This window comes from Microcaecilia unicolor, chromosome 2 (assembly GCF_901765095.1).
Source record: "Microcaecilia unicolor chromosome 2, aMicUni1.1, whole genome shotgun sequence".
NCBI classification, from domain to species: domain Eukaryota; kingdom Metazoa; phylum Chordata; class Amphibia; order Gymnophiona; family Siphonopidae; genus Microcaecilia; species Microcaecilia unicolor.
The window spans coordinates 83068801-83087907 of NC_044032.1; the positions used below are offsets into that span (position 1 = coordinate 83068801).

Here is a 19107-nt window from a genome sequence, read left to right on the forward strand (position 1 = left end):
GATCCAGGCGTTCGAGTAGCAATGTGTGGTCAACTGCATCGAATGCCGCTGATATTTCGAATTGGAGAAGAATTACTTGGTCGCCTTTGCATTTGTATTGTTTGACATATGTAGTTAGAACTAGCAGTAATGTTTTCCGTACTATGTGACGATTTGAAGCCAAATTGTAACCAGTGTAAAGTAGAAATGTTTTCCAGATAAAAAGTGTTGTTCACTAATGTAGGTTTCTAATGCTTTAGTAAAAAGGGGTGTGCTTGCCACTGGACAGTAATTTGCAGGTGATATTACGTCTAGATCCCTTGAGTAGTGGAATGAGAACAATTTTGCCCATAATCAAGAGGAAGAGAGCCAGTTTTTAATAGCTCATTGAGATCATCGAGTAACCAGTTTACTTGGATTTGAGTAGGTGTTTTGGGCACTGATTCAGGGAGCAGTTGGCTTGGGAGCATTTCAGCAGTATTGATCTTACATCTACATAAGTACATAAATATTGCCATACTGGGAAAGACCAAAGGTCCATCGAGCCCAGCATCCTGTTTCCAACAGTGGCCAATCCAGGTCACAAATACCCGGCAAGATCCCAAAAAAGTGCAAAACATTTTATACTGCTTATCCCAGAAATAGTGGATTTTCCCCAAGTCCATTTAATAACGGTCTATGGACTTTTCCTTTAGGAAGCCGCCCAAACCTTTTTAAAACTCTGCTAAGCTAACCACCTTTACGACATTCTCTGGCAACGAATTCCAGAGTTTAATTACACATTGAGTGAAGAAACATTTTCTCCGATTCGTTTAAAATTTACTACATTGTAGCTTCATCGCATGCCCCCTAGTCCTAGTATTTTTGGAAAGCGTGAGCAGAAGCTTCACATCTACTCGTTCAACTCCACTCATTATTTTATAGACCTCTATCATATCTCCCCTCAGCCACCTTTTCTCCAAGCTGAAGAGCCCTAGCCGCTTTAGCCTTTCCTCATAGGGAAGTCGTCCCATCCCCTTTATCATTTTCGTTGCCCTTCTCTGCACCTTTTCTAATTCCACTATATCTTTTTTGAGATGCGGCGACCAGAATTGAACACAGTATTCGAGGTACGGTCGCACCATGGAGCGATACAAAGGCATTATAACATCCTCATTTTTGTTTTCCAGTCCTTTCCTGTTAGTGGTTGAAAAGATTCTCAGTTTTGGTCAGATTTGAGGTGATTAAGGCTGAACTACGGATTGGGCTATATCCATCTGTTGGAGTAGCCTTAGATAGTTCAGACCTAATTTGGAGGATCTTATTGGCAAAATGATCTGCAAGGTCTTGGGCAGTGGGACATGTCTTCTGTTAATGTTCATCCTTATTAGTGGAAACTAGTGTTTTAACTAAGGAGAAAAGTTTTTGTTGTCAAGATCGTCTTGACCTGTTAGGGCTGCTATATAATATTGGCATTTTGAGTCAGCTACCTTCTTTTTGTAGTGTCGGAAAGCTGATTTCCATTTGGATTTATCAGTAGTATCTTTGTTCTTTCTCATTGCTTTTCGAGGCATCGACATTTCTTTTTTAGGATGGATAGTTCCTCTGTAAACCATTGCAGATTTCTGGATATCTTGACCTTTTTAGTGGTAAATGAAGCAATTTTGTTTAGTATGGCTTTCATCTTGGTGTCCCTGCAGGATTTGATCGAACCATGTATAGGAGATGCAGTAGTGAGGGAATCTGTTAGCTCAGACCAGAAAGTGGCCTCGTTGATTTTACCTCTGGTGGATATGAGTTTGGATGACTTGTGTCTGGTTAAGCTTGACATACAAATATCAATGGTGAAATCCAGTTGAAAATGGTCAGACCATGGTACTGGCTTCCATTTGAATGAACTAATCAAGCTATTAGGATAGGATGTCATGAAGTCTAACATATGTCCTTTTTCATGAGTTGTACCCTCGGAGAATGTAGTTATTTCGCAGTCCTTCAGGAATAATTTGAAGTTGTGGACATTGGTGTCTGCATCATTTTCCAAGTATAGGTTTAAGTCTCCCTGGAAAATAATCCTTGAGAATTGTGACATGGCAGAGGAAGTAATCTCTACAAGTAGTGGTTCTACCTTGGACCAAGCTCCCAGAGGACACTAAATGAGGAGTAGGGCGATTTGAAATCGCCTCATTTGAATCATCACAGAATTTGCATAGCATGTATTCCAGTTCTGGGAAAACCCCAGAACTAAAAACACATGGAAAAAAAAACTCTTAAAGATAAGAGCAAGTCTGCCTCCTTTTTTCACCCTGTCATGGAAAATGAAGAATACCATAATCGGGTGGATAGATGTGGGGCAGTGTCAAGACTATCGACTTCTGTCAGCCATGTTTCTGAAATAAACTGAAAGACCAGATCTGAAGATTATAGCAGATCCCTAGTAAGAGAGCCTTGTTCCCCACAGATCTAGCGTTGATATAGCTGGTTGGGGCAGGAGTGAATTGAGACTTGTGTTCCAAAGGGGAGAGTTGCATGGTTAATTGCAAAAGGTAGCGAGGTTTTTTAGGCCATCGAATGTTAGCCATTTTGTTCTAGTCCGTAACCATAGTAGTATTCTGACGGTATATTTTGGCATTGTCTAGCAGGTATCTGACATTACAATTAGGGTGTTTCTTAGTACAGGGTTTTCTAGATTGATTATAGATTACAGGATATGATTAGGCATTAAGTTATCTGGTAGGTTGCCGCCCAATGTGCTCAAGAGGGCTAAGCAAATCCATGTGAGCCACTTCATGGTGATAGCTTTTTGAATTGTTTTGCTGTTTTATGTAGTTTGTTTTTATGACTATTTTGCTACTTTTAGTGATCTTTAAATTCCTTTGCTTTTTTTTTATTTTGACTTGTCTTTAGTCTCCTTTTCATCCAGCGTTTTCCTGTTGTTCCCTCCTTGTAACCACTATTCTTTTCCCTAAAACTATTTTTCTCCTCTTCACTGTCTTCCCTCCTTTTCCTACAGCATTTATTATCCCCCTTCAATTCTCTCTCCCTTTTTAGTTTCTCTTTACTTACTTATGTGACCTTGCAGCAGAGAGCAACCCAGGTCCTAACAGCTATGCTTGGGTTTGCGCCATCTGCAGAGTCTGTGTGTCTTCCCAGGTTTTGACCAGTTATAATGCCTGACTCCCAAGATACAGATCTTTAGGCATCCTGGTGCCAGGGAATTTTCCATCTCTTATTTAGTAAGGCGCTTCCAGATGGCCCTGCAGCACATTAATTTTACTGGCTGAGGTAAATTTGTTATTGCATGGAAAATGAGTAAAATCTGACTATAATCATTCTGCTTTCTCCTAGCAAATTTCTAGCTGAATGATGCTTTTTATTTTGCTAGTAAAGTGGACTTGGCTCCCTTCAGAGTACTCCACTGTAGAGTTATGTCTTTCTGTCACTAAGAATGCAGTGGCGTTCCGACGCTGGCTGACACCCAGGGCGGATTGGCGATGCGCCCCCCCCCCCCCCCGGGTGCACGCCGCTGGGGGGGGTGCCGCGGCGTGGCCCTGTTGCCCTGTCTCCGAGTTCGCAATTCGCATGTGTTCACTGCTCCTTCTGAGTCTGCCCCGGAACAGGAAGTAACCTGTTCCGGGGCAGACTCAGAGGGAGCAGTGAACACATGGGAATTGCGAACTCGGAGACAGGGCAACAGGCGCGCGCCACGGCCCCCCCCCCCCCAGCGGCGTGCACCCGGGGCGGACCGCCCCTCCCCCCCCCTTGGTACGCCACTGTAAGAATGTGCTATTTTGTACCTTCTACAATTTTAAAGTATACTTAGCCTAAAAATAATGTATCTATATAATATGTTTTCTAACTTTTAACTAATGCAAGTGGTATTCCTTTTGATGTAGAAGCTTCAGCATTTGCAAGAGGAAAAAAACAAGGAAATTGAAATTCTCCGTCGCACCATTAGAGATTTAGAGCAGCAACTCAGAAATGAGCAGGGTTCCCACCTGAAACGCAAACGATTTTGAGGATGGTCCATGTGGCTTCTGTACTCTTGTTATTGAATCTATGGCATCATAAATTTGCATAGCTGTATAAAAAATGTAGAGGTCAGTTTTCAAATGGAACTATGCATTCACTGTGATGGCAGTCACCATGTAATGTGTATATTCAGTGTTGCTGAAAATGACTCCATAGCTTTCAAAAAGAGGGGGGGGGGGGGTAACAAGCAAGAATCAGTCTTTGTCATTTTTATTGTAATTTGTTTCATGCTTATTTCGTACATATACCATCTGTATGTGACTTTCATTACCTCCATGTCCATTTACATTTACCTTATAAAATATTCAGGTTTTGTAGGAATTACTTTGCCTATAAACCTTCATTGAATATGGCATATGCTTTCAGAGCAACCCATCAGTATATTCTTTTCTTTCCTTCAAACAGAACAACTTTTATTATTTAGTTTCAAACCTCAAAAGAAAGAAAAACTAAGACTCTCAAAAACTAAGTACTTGGTTTAGAAAATTCTAGTCTAATCATAGACGTGGTGTATCCAGGCCAAAGGAGGAAAGGAAGATGGCTACTACTTCTGTAGTGACCCTTGCTGGCCACCTTCTGGCTCTGTCAGCAGTGGTTCCCAAAACCATTTTGACATGCCTTCTGGGGAAGAAGAATCAAAGAAGTAAGGCAATAACAAGAAGAAACATACATCAACAAGAGGAAACAAGCATTAGCAAAACAGAGGAATGGCCACTATAATCCAGTCTATGGTGTATTATACACAGAAAGACAAATATTTTAGTAAAATAGTTGTACAGAATCTTGTTTTAGTTCACTAACTATAAGAGAAATGTACAGTTTGATTCAAAGAAAAAGGATATTCAAAACTAATAGAGCCTGTTTACACTCTAAAACCATTCCTTTTCCTTATGTGTACAAATAAGCTAACTAGACAACCAACCAAAGCAGATGAATGTGAAAGGAGAACTCAAAACATTTTGACTTCAAAGGTTGTTCACAAGTTGTCTTTGAAGTCACTGTTGCAGCTTTATGAGAACTAAGCTGCAGTCAGAGAAAATTTGGTTGTCCATTTTGGTTTTAAGCTGTATGGTTGAATGTAGAAGAGGATTGGTTTTCTAGTGCACCATGGATCTTTTCAACTTACCCCCTGTTTACTAAGCCACATGGCAATGTTGACATAGCTCATTCAAAGTGAATGTGCTGTGTTGGCATTAGCGCACAGCAGCCACTATTTGCGACTTAGTAAACAGGGGGTTAATGTTTTACCTGACAATGCTGTTATATATCAGCATTGAACACAAATTGCTATATGCTAATACTATGAATACTTGATGTTGAACTAATTCTAGATATTACAAAATGTTTATGCACTTTACTTTTCTAAGATAGTAATCAATAAAAAGTGGTTGTCATCTCTAGTATCCACCTGTTCTGCATTGCAAAATATCAAACAGAAGCCCCTAGGTTATAGTTTATGCTTCTGCCATCATTGATGCAAAGAACACTTTAGGGTAAACTAGAAAAACACAATTGCAATTATCTGTTGTGAATGGTGAGGGAAACACTCAATTGTTGACAGGAATTAGTTCAACAAAATATCTTTGCTGATTTTTTCTAAAATATCAGATTGCTCTACCTTTTTGGTGTAGAAATTATGAAATCTCTTAATTCGCATCAGAGATTGCATGTATTACGTATGAAAATTGAGTGCATGTGCACTAAATCCTGGCCAGATTAAAACAAATTTTCTTAGATTTAAAAGTTTACTGTAAGTCCTGTCATTGTCAAGTGCCATTCACTTTTGGTCACTTTCAGCCAGCAGGGTCCTCTGTTTCTGTAGGCAGCTCTTCATTAGGTTGGCCTGAGATTTGTGAACGTCAGGCAGCTGCAAATGAACGTCACTGTCAAGTTTCAGTTACATTCTCAGACAGCTGCTCATGTCACTTTCAAGAGGATGGAAGCATACCATTACACTGTCAAGCAACTGCATTTTCTGATTCCTCAAATGACAAGTGCCGTCAGTGTCAGCATCAGCTAGAGGTAGCTAATCCCAATATCTCTTGCCAATCTCAAAGGAATAGTTTCTTTCAGCTCTTTACTTTCTTTCAACGTCTCCTATGTATATAAATTTCCTCTATTTCTCTTTGTGGAACAGTTTCTACAACCTCTTGGCTACCTGTATGCCTGTGCTTGTTGTGACCTGTCACCCTATTACGGTGATTTCTATGAGTATGTGATTTGACAGTTTGGTTCTTGTTGTGGTGCTGATGTCCATGTCCCCGGTGCTCACTTGGAATAGCTGATTGATTGTGTGTGTTGGTTGATTCTTCTTGTGCCTTTTGGCATGTGTCTTCCACAACTGGTGTCTAAAAATGCAAACAATATTAATACAGTTAAAACATGATACTAGGATAATAAAGTAGTGGACTTTATTTAAGAATACAGTTTCATTGATATGTCACATATAATTTGTAAATTGCTGAATGTCATCTAATTGCTCAGACTTTTAATATGTTTGATTTGATTGCCTATAAATAAAGTAAATGATGACTTCATTTTACGAAATGCTGCAACATTCACTCAATCTAATAAATGGAACAAATATTCATAACAAAAAAAATTCTAAAAGAAATCAGCTAAATGATGACAAAAGCCTGTGAATATGTCAAAACTGTTTTGATGCTCATCAAACAAGGAAAATAGTCATTCCTTCAGGGGTTTCGGGACAAAATGTTGAAACTAACAATATGTCTGTTCCATGCTGGAATTTTCATGAAGGTATAGTATACAAAGAAAATATATAAGGTGCTTATTTTAGAAGCGCTATTTAGGTTTTAGACATCCATAAAGCGAAGTTGCTTATCGGTAACGGGTTCTCCAAATGCAGAATACTATTTGTTGACCTCATCCAATGTTGCCAAGGTACCCAGAGCCTTCTTCTGATAGCTGTCAGCTTTTTTTTTTTTTTCCCTTTTTTGTTAGAGCAGCTGCGCAAGAGTTCTGCTTTGGATCAGACAACCTATCAGCTTTCAGTTGTCTTGTAGCTACAATATAGAAGGAGAATGATGAAATGTAAAAGAATTACTTCATGTCCAATTCTGATGTCCTTATGGTTCTACATTTCATGTTTATTTGCTTATGTATCTCTTATCTTTTTTGGGGGAGGGGGTAGGAGGGATAGGAAAGTGTGACTGCATTTCCTTGCTGTCAACGGAGACCCCATGTTACAGATAAGCAACTTTGCTTTCTCTGTAGACAAGCAGGGCGAATGCAAGCACACTTTATGATGAATTCAGAGCTAAGAGCCAAATAGCTGATCTGGTGATGATGACCCACAAAGGGATAGAGGAAAAACAAGTATTCTGAGGACAAGCAAGCCATATTCTCACATGTAAGTGATGCCATCCACGTTGCTCGGTGTGCATTTTGAAAAACCTAATACAGCTTTATGAGCATGCGCAGTGGCCCCACCACGCATACATGAGTGCCTTCCTGCCCATGGCAAGAATGTGGGACCAGCAATCGCTCTTCATCCACTGTGAAGAGAGAACACATTGTCCTGCGTTCCTCACAGTGTCTGATGCTGAGTCTATTTTTGAGCATTTTGTGCCTTCCCTTTAGAGTTTTTTTTGCCCCAATTTTTGTTTTATTTTCTACAGAAAAATTTCCCTCTCTCTTCCTTTATAGGAAGAAAGGAAGGGATTCTATTCCAGGTACTTTGTTGTGCCGAAGAAAATGGGGGATGCATTCCATCCTAGACCTAAGGGGCCTGAACAAATTCCTGGTCAAATAAAAGTTCAGGATGGTTTCCCTGGGCACCCTTCTCCCCATGCTTCAGGAAAATAATTAGCTACGCTCTCTGGACTTATTCCAGGCCACAGGAAGTATCTTCAATTTCTCCTGGGGACACATCATTTTCAGTACTACATGTTGCCGTTTGGCCTCGTATCAGCTCCCAGGGTTTTCACTAATTGTCTTGCAGTAGTCACAGCGTCACTATGCTGACTGGGATTCCATGCATTCCCTACCTGGATGATTGGTTGGTGAAGAGCACGTCAGGATGGTGCTCGGGAGTCTATGGAGAGAACTATCGTTCTTCCAACATTCATTCCTAAACCTCATGCGCATACGGTTGACAGCGCACTGCACACCTTGGACTGCACGCGAGCATTAGCCTTTTACTTGGCGTGGACTAGGCCCTACAGACAGTCCACCCACCTTTTTGTTTCTTTTGATCCCAGCAGGATGGGGGGTTGTCATCTGGAAACGCACAATTTGCAATTGGCTGGCAGATTGCATTTCATTCACATGCCCAGGCTGGGCTGACTCATGAGGGTTATGTCAAGGCTTTTAATGTCAGAGCCATGGTGGTATCAGTAGCCCACTTGCAGTCAACCTCCATAGGAAAAATGTGAAAGGTTGCAACATAGTTTTCAATCCACACATTCACATATCACAACTGCCTTGAGCAGGTTAACTGAAGCAATAGTTGGTTTGAAGAGGCAGTTCTGCAGAATTTGTTAGGGGTCTAGAATCCAACTCCACCCTCCTAGGCCCATTTTGTTCTGTTCCAGGCCACACTCACACAGTTGTATATAGTTTCAGGTTAATTACTATTTTGTCCTTGTCATAACGATGTTTAACTGACCTATGGTGGTCTTCAGTGAGCCTGATAGCTGGGAATTCCCACATGTGAGGAATGTGACCTGCTTTTCCTCAGAGAATTTGAATATACCTGTAGCAGGTATTCTCTGAGGACAGCAGGCCAATCATTCTTACATACCCTTCCACCTCCCCTTGGAGTTGTTTCCATTCTATGTTATTGTACTACTGCTGCTCCTGCGCTTTTGTGGTAGTTAGGAAGGCACTCACGTGCAGTGGCGAAGCTGCACATGCTCTTAACGCTGTATTAGCTTTTTCAAGCTCCATATATGGATGACATCACCCACATATGAGAATGAATGGCGTGTTGTCCTCAGAGAATGCCTGCTACAGGTAAGTATCTTTGCTTTATTGTGCAAAAAAGATCCTGTAAATCAGTGTGACCAAAAGCTATATCTTGGGCTGCAGGCTGATCCAGGCAATAATGTGGGAAAAGTATGCATAGATGCCCAAGTTGCTGCTTTGAAAATCTCCTGAAAAGAGGTTCTTGAAAAAGCAGTGGAAGCTGATTTAGCTCTCAGCTGATGGGCCCCTGTGTCCCCACGCAGTTGCAGGCCCTGATTGGTCATAACATAAAAGAAATACAATTTGTGACGCAGGCTGAGAGAGTTCTCTTTGAAACGGGTTGTCTAGATTGCCAGGACTGAAGGTGACAAATAACTGATTTCCTGATGTTTTTCATGGTCTGCAAAATAGTTAAGAATCAAGCTCTACAGTTCAAGGAATGCAGAATTTGATGCAAGTCTGAAGAATGAGGAGGTGGAAAGGAAACTAGTAAAAACTCTGAATGAAAGGTGGATAGTGAACAAGGATGTATAACTCACTCTAAAGGCAGAAGCGATGGCCACAAGAAAAATCATTTTCCAAGACAGGTGCTTGAGAGAGGCAAGGCCTAGAGGTTCAAAAAATGAAAACATGAGTCTAGTGAGAATTATATTGAGGTCTCAAGCAGGTAGGGGAGACTTTAGAGGTGGGCATACATTGATGATACCCTTTATAAATTTAGATACACTAGGATGAAGAGAAATGGATTTGCCATCAATGGGCGAGTAATAAGCAGCAATAACTGACAGGTGAATGCAAATAAATGTAGTTCTCAGTCCAGAATTAGAAAGATGAAGTAGATAGTCTAGAACGTTGCAAAGTGGAGATATCCAGCACAATGGGAATTCTCACAAGGAGGATTTGATGTTGATTTCAGTGATTCTTGAGATGCCAGATATACAATCTGGCCAAGGGAAGTACATAGACTGTAGCCATCATGTGACCTAGTAGCCATAAAATATTGTGTGCAATTGCTCAAGAAGCTCAGCTGAATTGTAGAGAAAGAGAAAAAATGGTGAATGCTCTGTTCTTTGACATGAAGTCTCATGCCTGAGCTGTGTACCAATGAAGAGTAAGGACTGTGTGTGTATTTGAGTGTGTTTCTGTTCATTGATTAGGAAACCTAGATGTTGGAAAGGAGACTGACAATTTGCTGAAGAATACAGCAAACCTATAATTCTGTTGAAACTGAAATCAACCAGTTTAGATAGGGAAAGACATAATGACCCTGCCTGTGATGGTATGCAGCTACTACAGCCAAATATTTTGTATAATATTGAGAGACAGAGAGCTCCTTTACTATGGAACTGTACTCCTCAATATGTGAAAGTGCATCTTAATCTGTCCCTAAACATTATCACCTAAACAGGTAGCTTCTACTATATGATCATAAGATCTGTTCTGAGGATTTTAGCCAAATATTTCTATAGCTGAAAATTGTAGACGGACTTGATAAGTCCTGAAGGTCTAGGTGCAGCTATTCCTGCTGAGAACTAGAAGATAAAGGAGTTGTCTGCAAATTTCTGAAGGCATGCTGATAATGTAAAATCTAAAGCTGGTGATCCTGAAAATTGACATAGAACTTTGGAATACCTTTTTGCAGATCTCATGCAAGAGTCTGTGGTCTCCACCTGGAGGAGCCTGGGCATTCGTTTTTGAGTACTTGGCTTTTTTGAAAGCTGCTTCTGATACTACTGTGAGATGAGGAAATTGAAGATGGCTATTTCCAGGGGCCAGAAGGACTTTGTATTTAAGGTCAAGGCATCTTGAGATAACCTGAGAAAGATCTTCCACACTGATAACTGAAGATCTTGAAGAATTTGATGCATTGGTAAAGCAATGACCTCCTTCAGGGCACCACAAGATTTAAAAATGGTATGAAAGTCCTTCTAATTACTTGGTGCATGAGTGAAAGCAAAAGCTTGTACAGATATTTAGGGTATGTCTGCTCATCTGAAGCGGAGAGATCCTGAGTCAGTGGCGGTGCTTGAGGAAAGATGAAAGAATTCTCTGTTGGAATGAGGTCCCAGTTATTAGAACATTGAAAGCTTAAGGCATAGCCTGCAAGTTCCCAAGAGAGAGATGAGTAACAATGAGTTGACCAATTACTTCTAGAAAATACTGGGGAGGAGGGTCTGAATCTGGTTGTGCACAACCGGATATGGGTTGAGTAGAGGGAACAGGGTTGGAAGGCAGAGTCCTCTGTCTCTAAGAGGGCAGCTGTATCTTGAACAAATTTTTGAAAGCAATTGAAGTAACTCTGGCTGAAGAGCCACTCCTGAAGCAGAAGAGTGAAGAAAGAGCAGAGGCACCCCTGAGATCACCTCATTTCTCTTTATCAGCTTAGGGGGTGATGTAGAATCCCCCAGATTCTATATATGGTGCTCAAAATTGCATGCAGGAAATTGGGTGTGCACAATTTAATAACAAATTACTGCTGATAAAGTGAATGCTAATCAACTATAAACACTAATTGGCAGCAATTAGAATTTATGAGCACATCTTGCTAGGCATATAATGATGTGCGTGTAAATTCTAGTGTGTGGATCTGTTGGTATAAATTCTCGCACCTAAAAGGCGCTATTCTAAAAACAGTGGCCAGCTCATAAGTACATAAGTAATGCCACACTGGGAAAAGACCAAGGGTCCATCGAGCCCAGCATCCTGTCCACGACAGTGGCCAATCCAGGCCAAGGGCACCTGGCAAACTTCCCAAACGTACAAACATTCTATACATGTTATTCCTGGAATTGTGGATTTTTCCCATTTAGTGGTTTATGGATTTGTCCTTTAGGAAACCGTCTAACCCCTTTTTAAACTCTGCCAAGCTAACCGCCTTCACCACGTTCTCCGGCAACAAATTCCAGAGTTTAATTATGCATTGGGTGAAGAAAACTCTTCTCCGATTTGTTTTAAATTTACTACACTGTAGTTTCATTGCATACCCCCTAGTCCTAGTATTTTTGGAAAGCATGAACAGATGCTTCACATCCACCTGTTCCACTCCACTCATTATTTTATATACCTCTATCATGTCTCCCCTAAGCCGTCTCCAAGCTGAAAAGCCCTAACCTCCTTAGTCTTTCTTCATAGGGAAGTCCCATCCCCGCTATCATTTTAGTTGCCCTTTGCTGCACCTTTTCCAATTCTACTATATCTTTCTTGAGATGCGGCGACCAGAATTGAACACAATACTCAAGGTGCGGTTGCACCATGGAGCCATACAACGGCATTATAACATCCTCACACCTGTTTTCCATACCTTTCCTAATAATAATCAACATTCTATTCACTTTCCGAGCCGCAGCAGCACACTGAGCAGAAGGTTTCAGTGTATTATCGATGACGACACCCAGATCCCTTTCTTGGTCCGTAACTCCTAACGTGGAACCTTGCATGACGTAGCTATAATTCGGGTTCTTTTTTCCCACATGCATCACCTTACACTTGCTCATATTAAACGTCATCTGCCATTTAGCTGCCCAGTCTCGTAAGGTCCTTCTGTAATTTTTCACAATCCTGTCGCGAGTTAACGACTTTGAATAGCTTTGTGTCATCAGCAAATTTAATTACCTCGCTAGTTACTTCCATCTCTAAATCATTTATAAATATTTTAAAAGGCAGCGGTCCTAGCACAGACCCCTGAGGAACCCCACTAACTACCCTTCTCCATTGTGAATGCTGCCCATTTAACCCCACTGTCTGTTTCCTATCCTTCAACCAGTTTTTAATCCACAATAGGACTTTTCCTCCTATCCCATGACCCTCCAATTTCCTCTGTAGCCTTTCATGAGGTACCTTGTCAAACGCCTTTTGAAAATCCAGATACACAATATCAACCGGTTCCCCTTTGTCCACATGTTTGTTTACTCCTTCAAAGAATTGAAGTAAATTGGTCAGGCAAGATTTCCCCACACAAAAGCCGTGCTGACTTGGTCTCAGTAATTGTAGTAGTAGTAGTAATCCATGTCCTTGGATGTGCTCTGTAATTTTGTTTTACAATAGCACTTAGTGCGTACTTTTTTTTTTCTCTCAACTTACAATGGCTCCTACTACAACTGGGTAGAAATATCTTTCTCAAATTAGTAGAACGGATGCACTTGTGCAGTCAATAAGGCACTATTCTGAATAGGGAAGTCAGAGAGAGTTCCGCACTTCAAGGATCAAGTCAAGTGAAGCTTTTTCATAAATAAACTTACAGCCTTGTCAGATAGATTGTTAAGTAAGAAGCTCCTGATGAGTATGCAGCATTAAGAACAGTCATACCTTTGGTGTTAGCATATGAAAAATAGAAAAGATTAAAAAAGACAAAGAGGACGGTGGTAGGGTAAGTCAATGATTACAACTGTCGCGAAAGAGGGGTATGCAAGAGACCATAATTAAACCCCCGCAACCTATGAGACTTCCCTACTCAGAATAGTGCCTTATTGACTGCACAAGTGCATCCGTTCTACTAATTTGAGAAAGGTATTTTTTTTTCAGCATCATATATAGAATCTAATGTGTGGATGAAGCAGAAGTGTTGTGCCATTTTCTTACCTCAGAATAAGATGATATAGAACCAACTTTATTTTATCATGCTTCTAAGACTGGAAATAGACTTACTGTTGGAGTGCATCAGGGAACCAAATCCCTGTGAGAAGTATGTTTACTTATCTTTCTTTCTTAGAGAAGACTTGACTAACAATTATTTCCCTGAGCTCAGGTGGAATAAGGGTGGTGAGCTCTGAAATAGAAGGGTAGAGCTGCAGTTTCATTGAAGAGGGAACTAAGCTTTAATATGTGCTGCTGGTCCTAAAAGGGAAACTTTCCAAGGACTCAACAAAGACCAATGAATCCAAATCAAGACCTGGGCAATTGTGGTGGGGGGGGGGGGGGGGAGGGAGGGAAGAGGCTGAATTTATTATCTGTTTCTGAATCATGAGGGACAGCAAGAGCTCACAAAATGAAAGCCAAAGTAAAGATGGCAAGTTGAAATTAAGTTGTTGGGTTTTTTTTGTTACATTTGTACCCCGCGCTTTCCCACTCATGGCAGGCTCAATGCGGCTTACATGGGGCTTGTGGGTTAAAACTGACAGAGAAAATAACTCTGTGAGGGGGGAGGAAGGAGGACTGTGTCTGACCTTGCCGCTGGATAAACTAAACTGAAAGCTGATAGTAATCATCTGGAGGAGGGTTCTGGAGACCTTGGCAATATTGGATGACATCACCATAAAGTGTGCCTGCATTTGCCATGCCTGTCTGCAAAGAATCTGGCACTTAGACATTTATCATGCGTGAATGTCTAAATCCCAGTTTTACAAAGTTGGGATATAAAGGTTTAAAGGATGTCCATATGGCAAAGGGGCATGGTCTGGGCATGTTGTGATGTGAATTTACAGCAGATCCAAGACATAGATATTATACTCCTTTTCCAAAGAGATGGACATCGGGATGTAGACCCATTACCCAGGACAAGTAGATATCAGGAAAATGCTCCTGTTGAGTAGAACTTCACTGGAGAGATTAGGAAGGATCACCTCATTAATCTCCCCCCCCCCCAAAAAAAAAAAAAAAGCAAACTAACAAGGGATATTGGGGCTATATGAGAGCTGTTTTTTTTAATGACTGACAAAAACATTTATGTTCCAGCACATCAACATTTTGTGTTGCCAGTTCATAACCTAAACATTTATATATTATCACAGAGATTTCATGTTCTTGTTTTGTTCCATTATTAATTTATACATCTATGTTTCTAGAATTAAGGTTTATAATGCACATACATGCATAAAAGTTCATTTCCCCCCTCTTTTAGAACAAGCTGTACAGTATGTGGGCAGATCCTATTCTAGCGGTTCTGTCCACATACATCCTTTCTAAAATTCTACTCCATGTTTTTCAATCTGATGAGGATGAATGTAGTGATGACCAGGGGAAGAAAGGAGAACCAGAAGTGTAATGGCTTGAATTGAATCTATAGAAAATGAATACTGTTCCTAGTAAAATTTCCCCTGGATGTTAAAAAAACAAAGAGGTAAGTAACACCAAAAAATCAAAATGGTAAAGAAATGAAATACCGTGTAAGAGCAGTTCCCACATTTACTTTCACAGTATGCAATCCCAATAGAATCCTTTACATATGGAAACGTCAGATAGGTGTAGGGCAGACCAAGATGATACACTAGACGGCCACACCTAAACAAAAAATGATTTAAAAAAAATGTTAAGAAATTAATACTAAACAAAATTAAACACTTGAAACTTCAGGGTAAGGAAAATCCTAAAATCTAATGTAACCAGATTATTTTAATTTACCAAATGAATAAAATCTTAATTTGCATTAAGCATAAAAATTGCCATACAGCATCAGACCAAAAGTCCATCTAGCCCAGTATGTTGCTTCTAACACTGGCCAAGCCAACCTAACCCTTCCAATCTGCAAGGCCCACTCTCTTGCATATCCCAACATCCCTCATTCCCATGCTCTAGGTCCAAAGGTAAGAAACCCTTAAGAAGCACAATTCTCCCTATCAACTGTCAAAAGAACCCCTTTATGGCAGTCATTTTTATTCTGATCCCCTCCAAAGATTCAAGAGCTCCTTCCATGGCAGCCTAATCAAGTCCTTCCCCCCACCCCCCAAAGCCAACTCTAGAGCCTCCAACATGTCCCTCCAGAATGTGAACTTATCATTTTAGATGTCCTGGCTATCTTTACTGGCAGGAGGTATTAGAGAACCCTCCAAATGCTGAGCCCAAAATGATGTTACCTAGCAGTGATCACTACATATAAAGCTAAACATGGCTACTCAGTCAAAATAAAAACTTACAAGAGAATAGCTGGATATTTTGGTTTATAGCTGTCTTGATGAATATTTTTTATTTACTTTTGAGTATTAATTAAATCAGAGGGAGAGAGAGAAATCATTTCACTTTTGTCTACCCTTCTTTCTCAAAACAAGCGCATAGTATTTTCTACTATCATAATATGTTCAGCAGAGTACTTAAATAATGGGAAAAGCCTCAGAACCCTTCCTCCACTTCTGTGTTTCAGAAGAAATTTGGTAGGAATAAACAGGGTGATGTTACTTCACAGGCAAAAAAAAAAAAACCTTGAAATAATTCTGTTAAAGCTCTGCTAGAACCAGTTTTCATGGATATTAAAAACAAAAACGTGATGTGTAAATAACTATTAAACTTAATTTCTGCTTTCTCTTGCAACACAAACCGACTGTGGCCAAACTTTTACCAAAGGCTGTGTCAAGGTATGTGTTGTGTCTCAAAACTCAAATTGTGAAAATCACACAAAAGTGACTGAAAATCAACACAAAAACAGTGAAATTGAATGTGTCCAACAAAAAAAAATGACTAAATAACTCATGATTAAAGTAAAATTAGCACTTGCTAGCTTAAAGCAGTGTTACTTTCTTAGATTATTGCCTGACCCCAAAAAATATGGCTCCAAGACGCCTTCACATATTGACTCCACAAATGTCATAACTGGAAATTGGGCCACAAACAATTCTTTCACATTACATTTCCCCAATCTATTCTAGCATTTAAACCCATGGGTTCTTCCATTTGCAGTTTAAGTATCCAAAATGTTTCACGTAATAGCAACTCTTCCTTAATCGCTCGTATCTGCTCTATTGCACATGTGTGTAAAGAAAAAAATATATGTCCTTCCATCAAGCAATGTTCTACAATGGGAGCTTTTCTTTTATGTTTGTGACAGCTCTTGTGTTCCCCCAAGCGTACCTTCAATGCACGGGTCGTTTGTCCCACATAAATCTTGGGACATAGACAAATAATTAAATATATAACATAATCTGAAATACAGGTGATATTGCTTTCAATGAAATATCGTTCTTGTGAATGAGGATTTCAAAAATCAATCAAGTGATTTGAAAGATCGTCCTTTACATAGAGGATCCTGAAAATGCGATACAGACGTCTTATAAAATAGTTTCAAAATAGAGACCTTCTACTAGAAAAGTCTAAAAGTCCAGCTGATGATAAGACAGCCATATGTGTTTTGTCATACACTCCAGTTGTCAGATATGGATGAAACACCACTGAGGTTAAAGTAAAAATCTAGAACAATGTAGCAAACTGGTGAGGCAAGACTTCCCTTGAATGAATCTGTATTGACTCTGTCCCATTAAACCATATTTGTCTATGTGTTCAGTAATTGTGATCTTTATTATAGTTTCTACCATTTTGCCCTACACTGGCATCAGGCTTACTGGCCTGTAGTTTCCTGAATCATCCCTGGAACCCTTTTTAAGAATTGGTGTTACATTGGCCACTTTCCACCTTTCCTGTCTGCAATTGTTTAATAATGGTATAGTTCAGTACATAGACCCATCCAAGACCATCTTTCTGATCGCCTCTTCCACAGTGGAGCGATGACATACCATAATGTAATGAGTTCTTTTTAGCTAACATTTTAAACTTACGACATTAAGTTTAACACATGGGCGCATCTGCAGTGTCATGGCTAGAAATGTAAGGAGGGGTGACAAATTTCTTCAGGTATATTAGTGAAAGGAGAATGACTAAAAAGGGAATTGTGAGGCTAAAAGATACAGCGAACCGCTATGTAGATAATGGTGAAGAAAAAGCCAATTTGCTAAATAGATACTTTTGTTCTGTTTTCACTGAAGAAAATCCTGGAGAAAGACCGCGAGGGACTGGCAAAAGTACATTTGAGAATGGAGTGGATATAGCACCATTCACAGAAGAGTGTATCAACAACTTGGAAAGCTAAAGGTGGACAAAGCCATGGGACCGGACGGGATCCACCCCAGAATATTGAGGGAGCTCAGAGAGGTTCTGGCGGGTCCTCTTAAAGATTTGTTTAATAAATCCTTGGAGACGGGAGAGGTTCCGAGGGATTGGAGAATGGCGGATGTGGTCCCTCTTCACAAAAGTGGCGATAGGGAAGAAGCTGGAAACTACAGGCCAGTAAGCCTCACCTCGGTTATTGGGAAAGTAATGGAAGCGATGCTGAAAGAAAGGATAGTGAATTTCCTGGAAACCAATAAGTTGCAAGATCCAAGACAACATGGTTTTCCCAGAGGGAAATCGTGCCAAACGAATCTCATTGAATTCTTTGATTGGGTAACTGCAGAATTGAATCATCGACATGCTATAGACGTAATCTACTGATTTTAGCAAAGCTTTTGACACGGTTCCCCACAGGAGGCTCTTAAATAAACTTGATGGGCTGAAGATAGGTCCCGAAGTGGTGAACTGGATTAGGAACTGGTTGACAGACAGACGACAGAGGGTGGTGGTAAATGGAGTTCGCTCGGAAGAGGCAAAGGTGAGTAGTGGAGTGCCTCAGGGATCGGTGCTGGGGCCGATTCGGTTCAATATATTTGTGAGTGACATTGCCGAAGGGTTAGAAGGTAAAGTTTGCCTATTTGCGGATGATACTAAGATTTGTAACAGAGTGGACACCCGGGAGGGAGTGGAAAACATGAAAAAAGATCTGCAGAAGCTAGAAGAATGGTCTAAGGTTTGGCAATTAAAATTCAATGCGAAGAAATGCAAAGTGATGCACCTAGGGAGTAGAAACCCTCGAGAGACATATGTGTTAGGCGGTGAGAGTCTGATATGTACTGAGGGGGAGAGGGATCTTGGGGTGATAGTATCCGAGGATCTAAAGGCGACGAAACAGTGTGACAAGGCGGTGGCTGTAGTGAGAAGGTTGCTAGGCTGTATACAGAGAGGTGTGGCCAGCAGAAGAAAGGACGTGTTGATACCCCTATACAAGTCATTGGTGAGGCCCCACCTGGAGTATTGTGTTTAGTTTTGGAGGCCGTATCTTGCTAAGGATGTAAAAAAAATGGAAGCGGTGCAAAGAAAAGCTACAAGAATGGTATGGGATTTGTGTTCCAAGACGTATGAGGAGAGACTTGCTGACCTGAACATGTATTCCCTGGAGGAAAGGAGGAACAGGGGTGATATGATACAGACGTTCAAATATTTGAAAGGTATTAATCCGCAAACAAATCTTTTCCGGAGATGGGAAGGCGGTAGAACGAGAGGACATGATATGAGAGTGAAGGGGGGCAGACTCAAGAAAAATGTCAGGAAGTACTTTTTCACTTGGAATGCCCTCCCGCGGGAGGTGGTGGAGATGAAAACAGTAGCGGAATTCAAGCA

The 19107-nt window shown here is 40.6% G+C and overlaps 2 protein-coding genes across 2 annotated transcripts in view; one reads left to right on the forward strand and one right to left on the reverse strand.

The window, feature by feature from the left end:
* Positions 1-5362, forward strand: part of CCDC152 (coiled-coil domain containing 152) — a 152397-nt gene extending 147035 nt beyond the window's left edge. The window contains exon 9 of the mRNA XM_030191930.1: positions 3852-5362. Within this exon, the coding sequence (XP_030047790.1) occupies positions 3852-3974 (123 nt within the window). The 3' untranslated portion in view covers positions 3975-5362. The remainder of the gene's footprint in view (positions 1-3851) is intronic.
* The window catches only part of SELENOP (selenoprotein P), a 33563-nt gene continuing 18637 nt past the window's right edge, over positions 4182-19107 (reverse strand). The window contains exons 4-5 of the mRNA XM_030193093.1: positions 15015-15132; positions 4182-6335 (exon numbers count right to left, since the gene is read on the reverse strand). Coding sequence (XP_030048953.1) covers positions 6075-6335; positions 15015-15132 — 379 coding nt within the window. The 3' untranslated portion in view covers positions 4182-6074. The remainder of the gene's footprint in view (positions 6336-15014; positions 15133-19107) is intronic.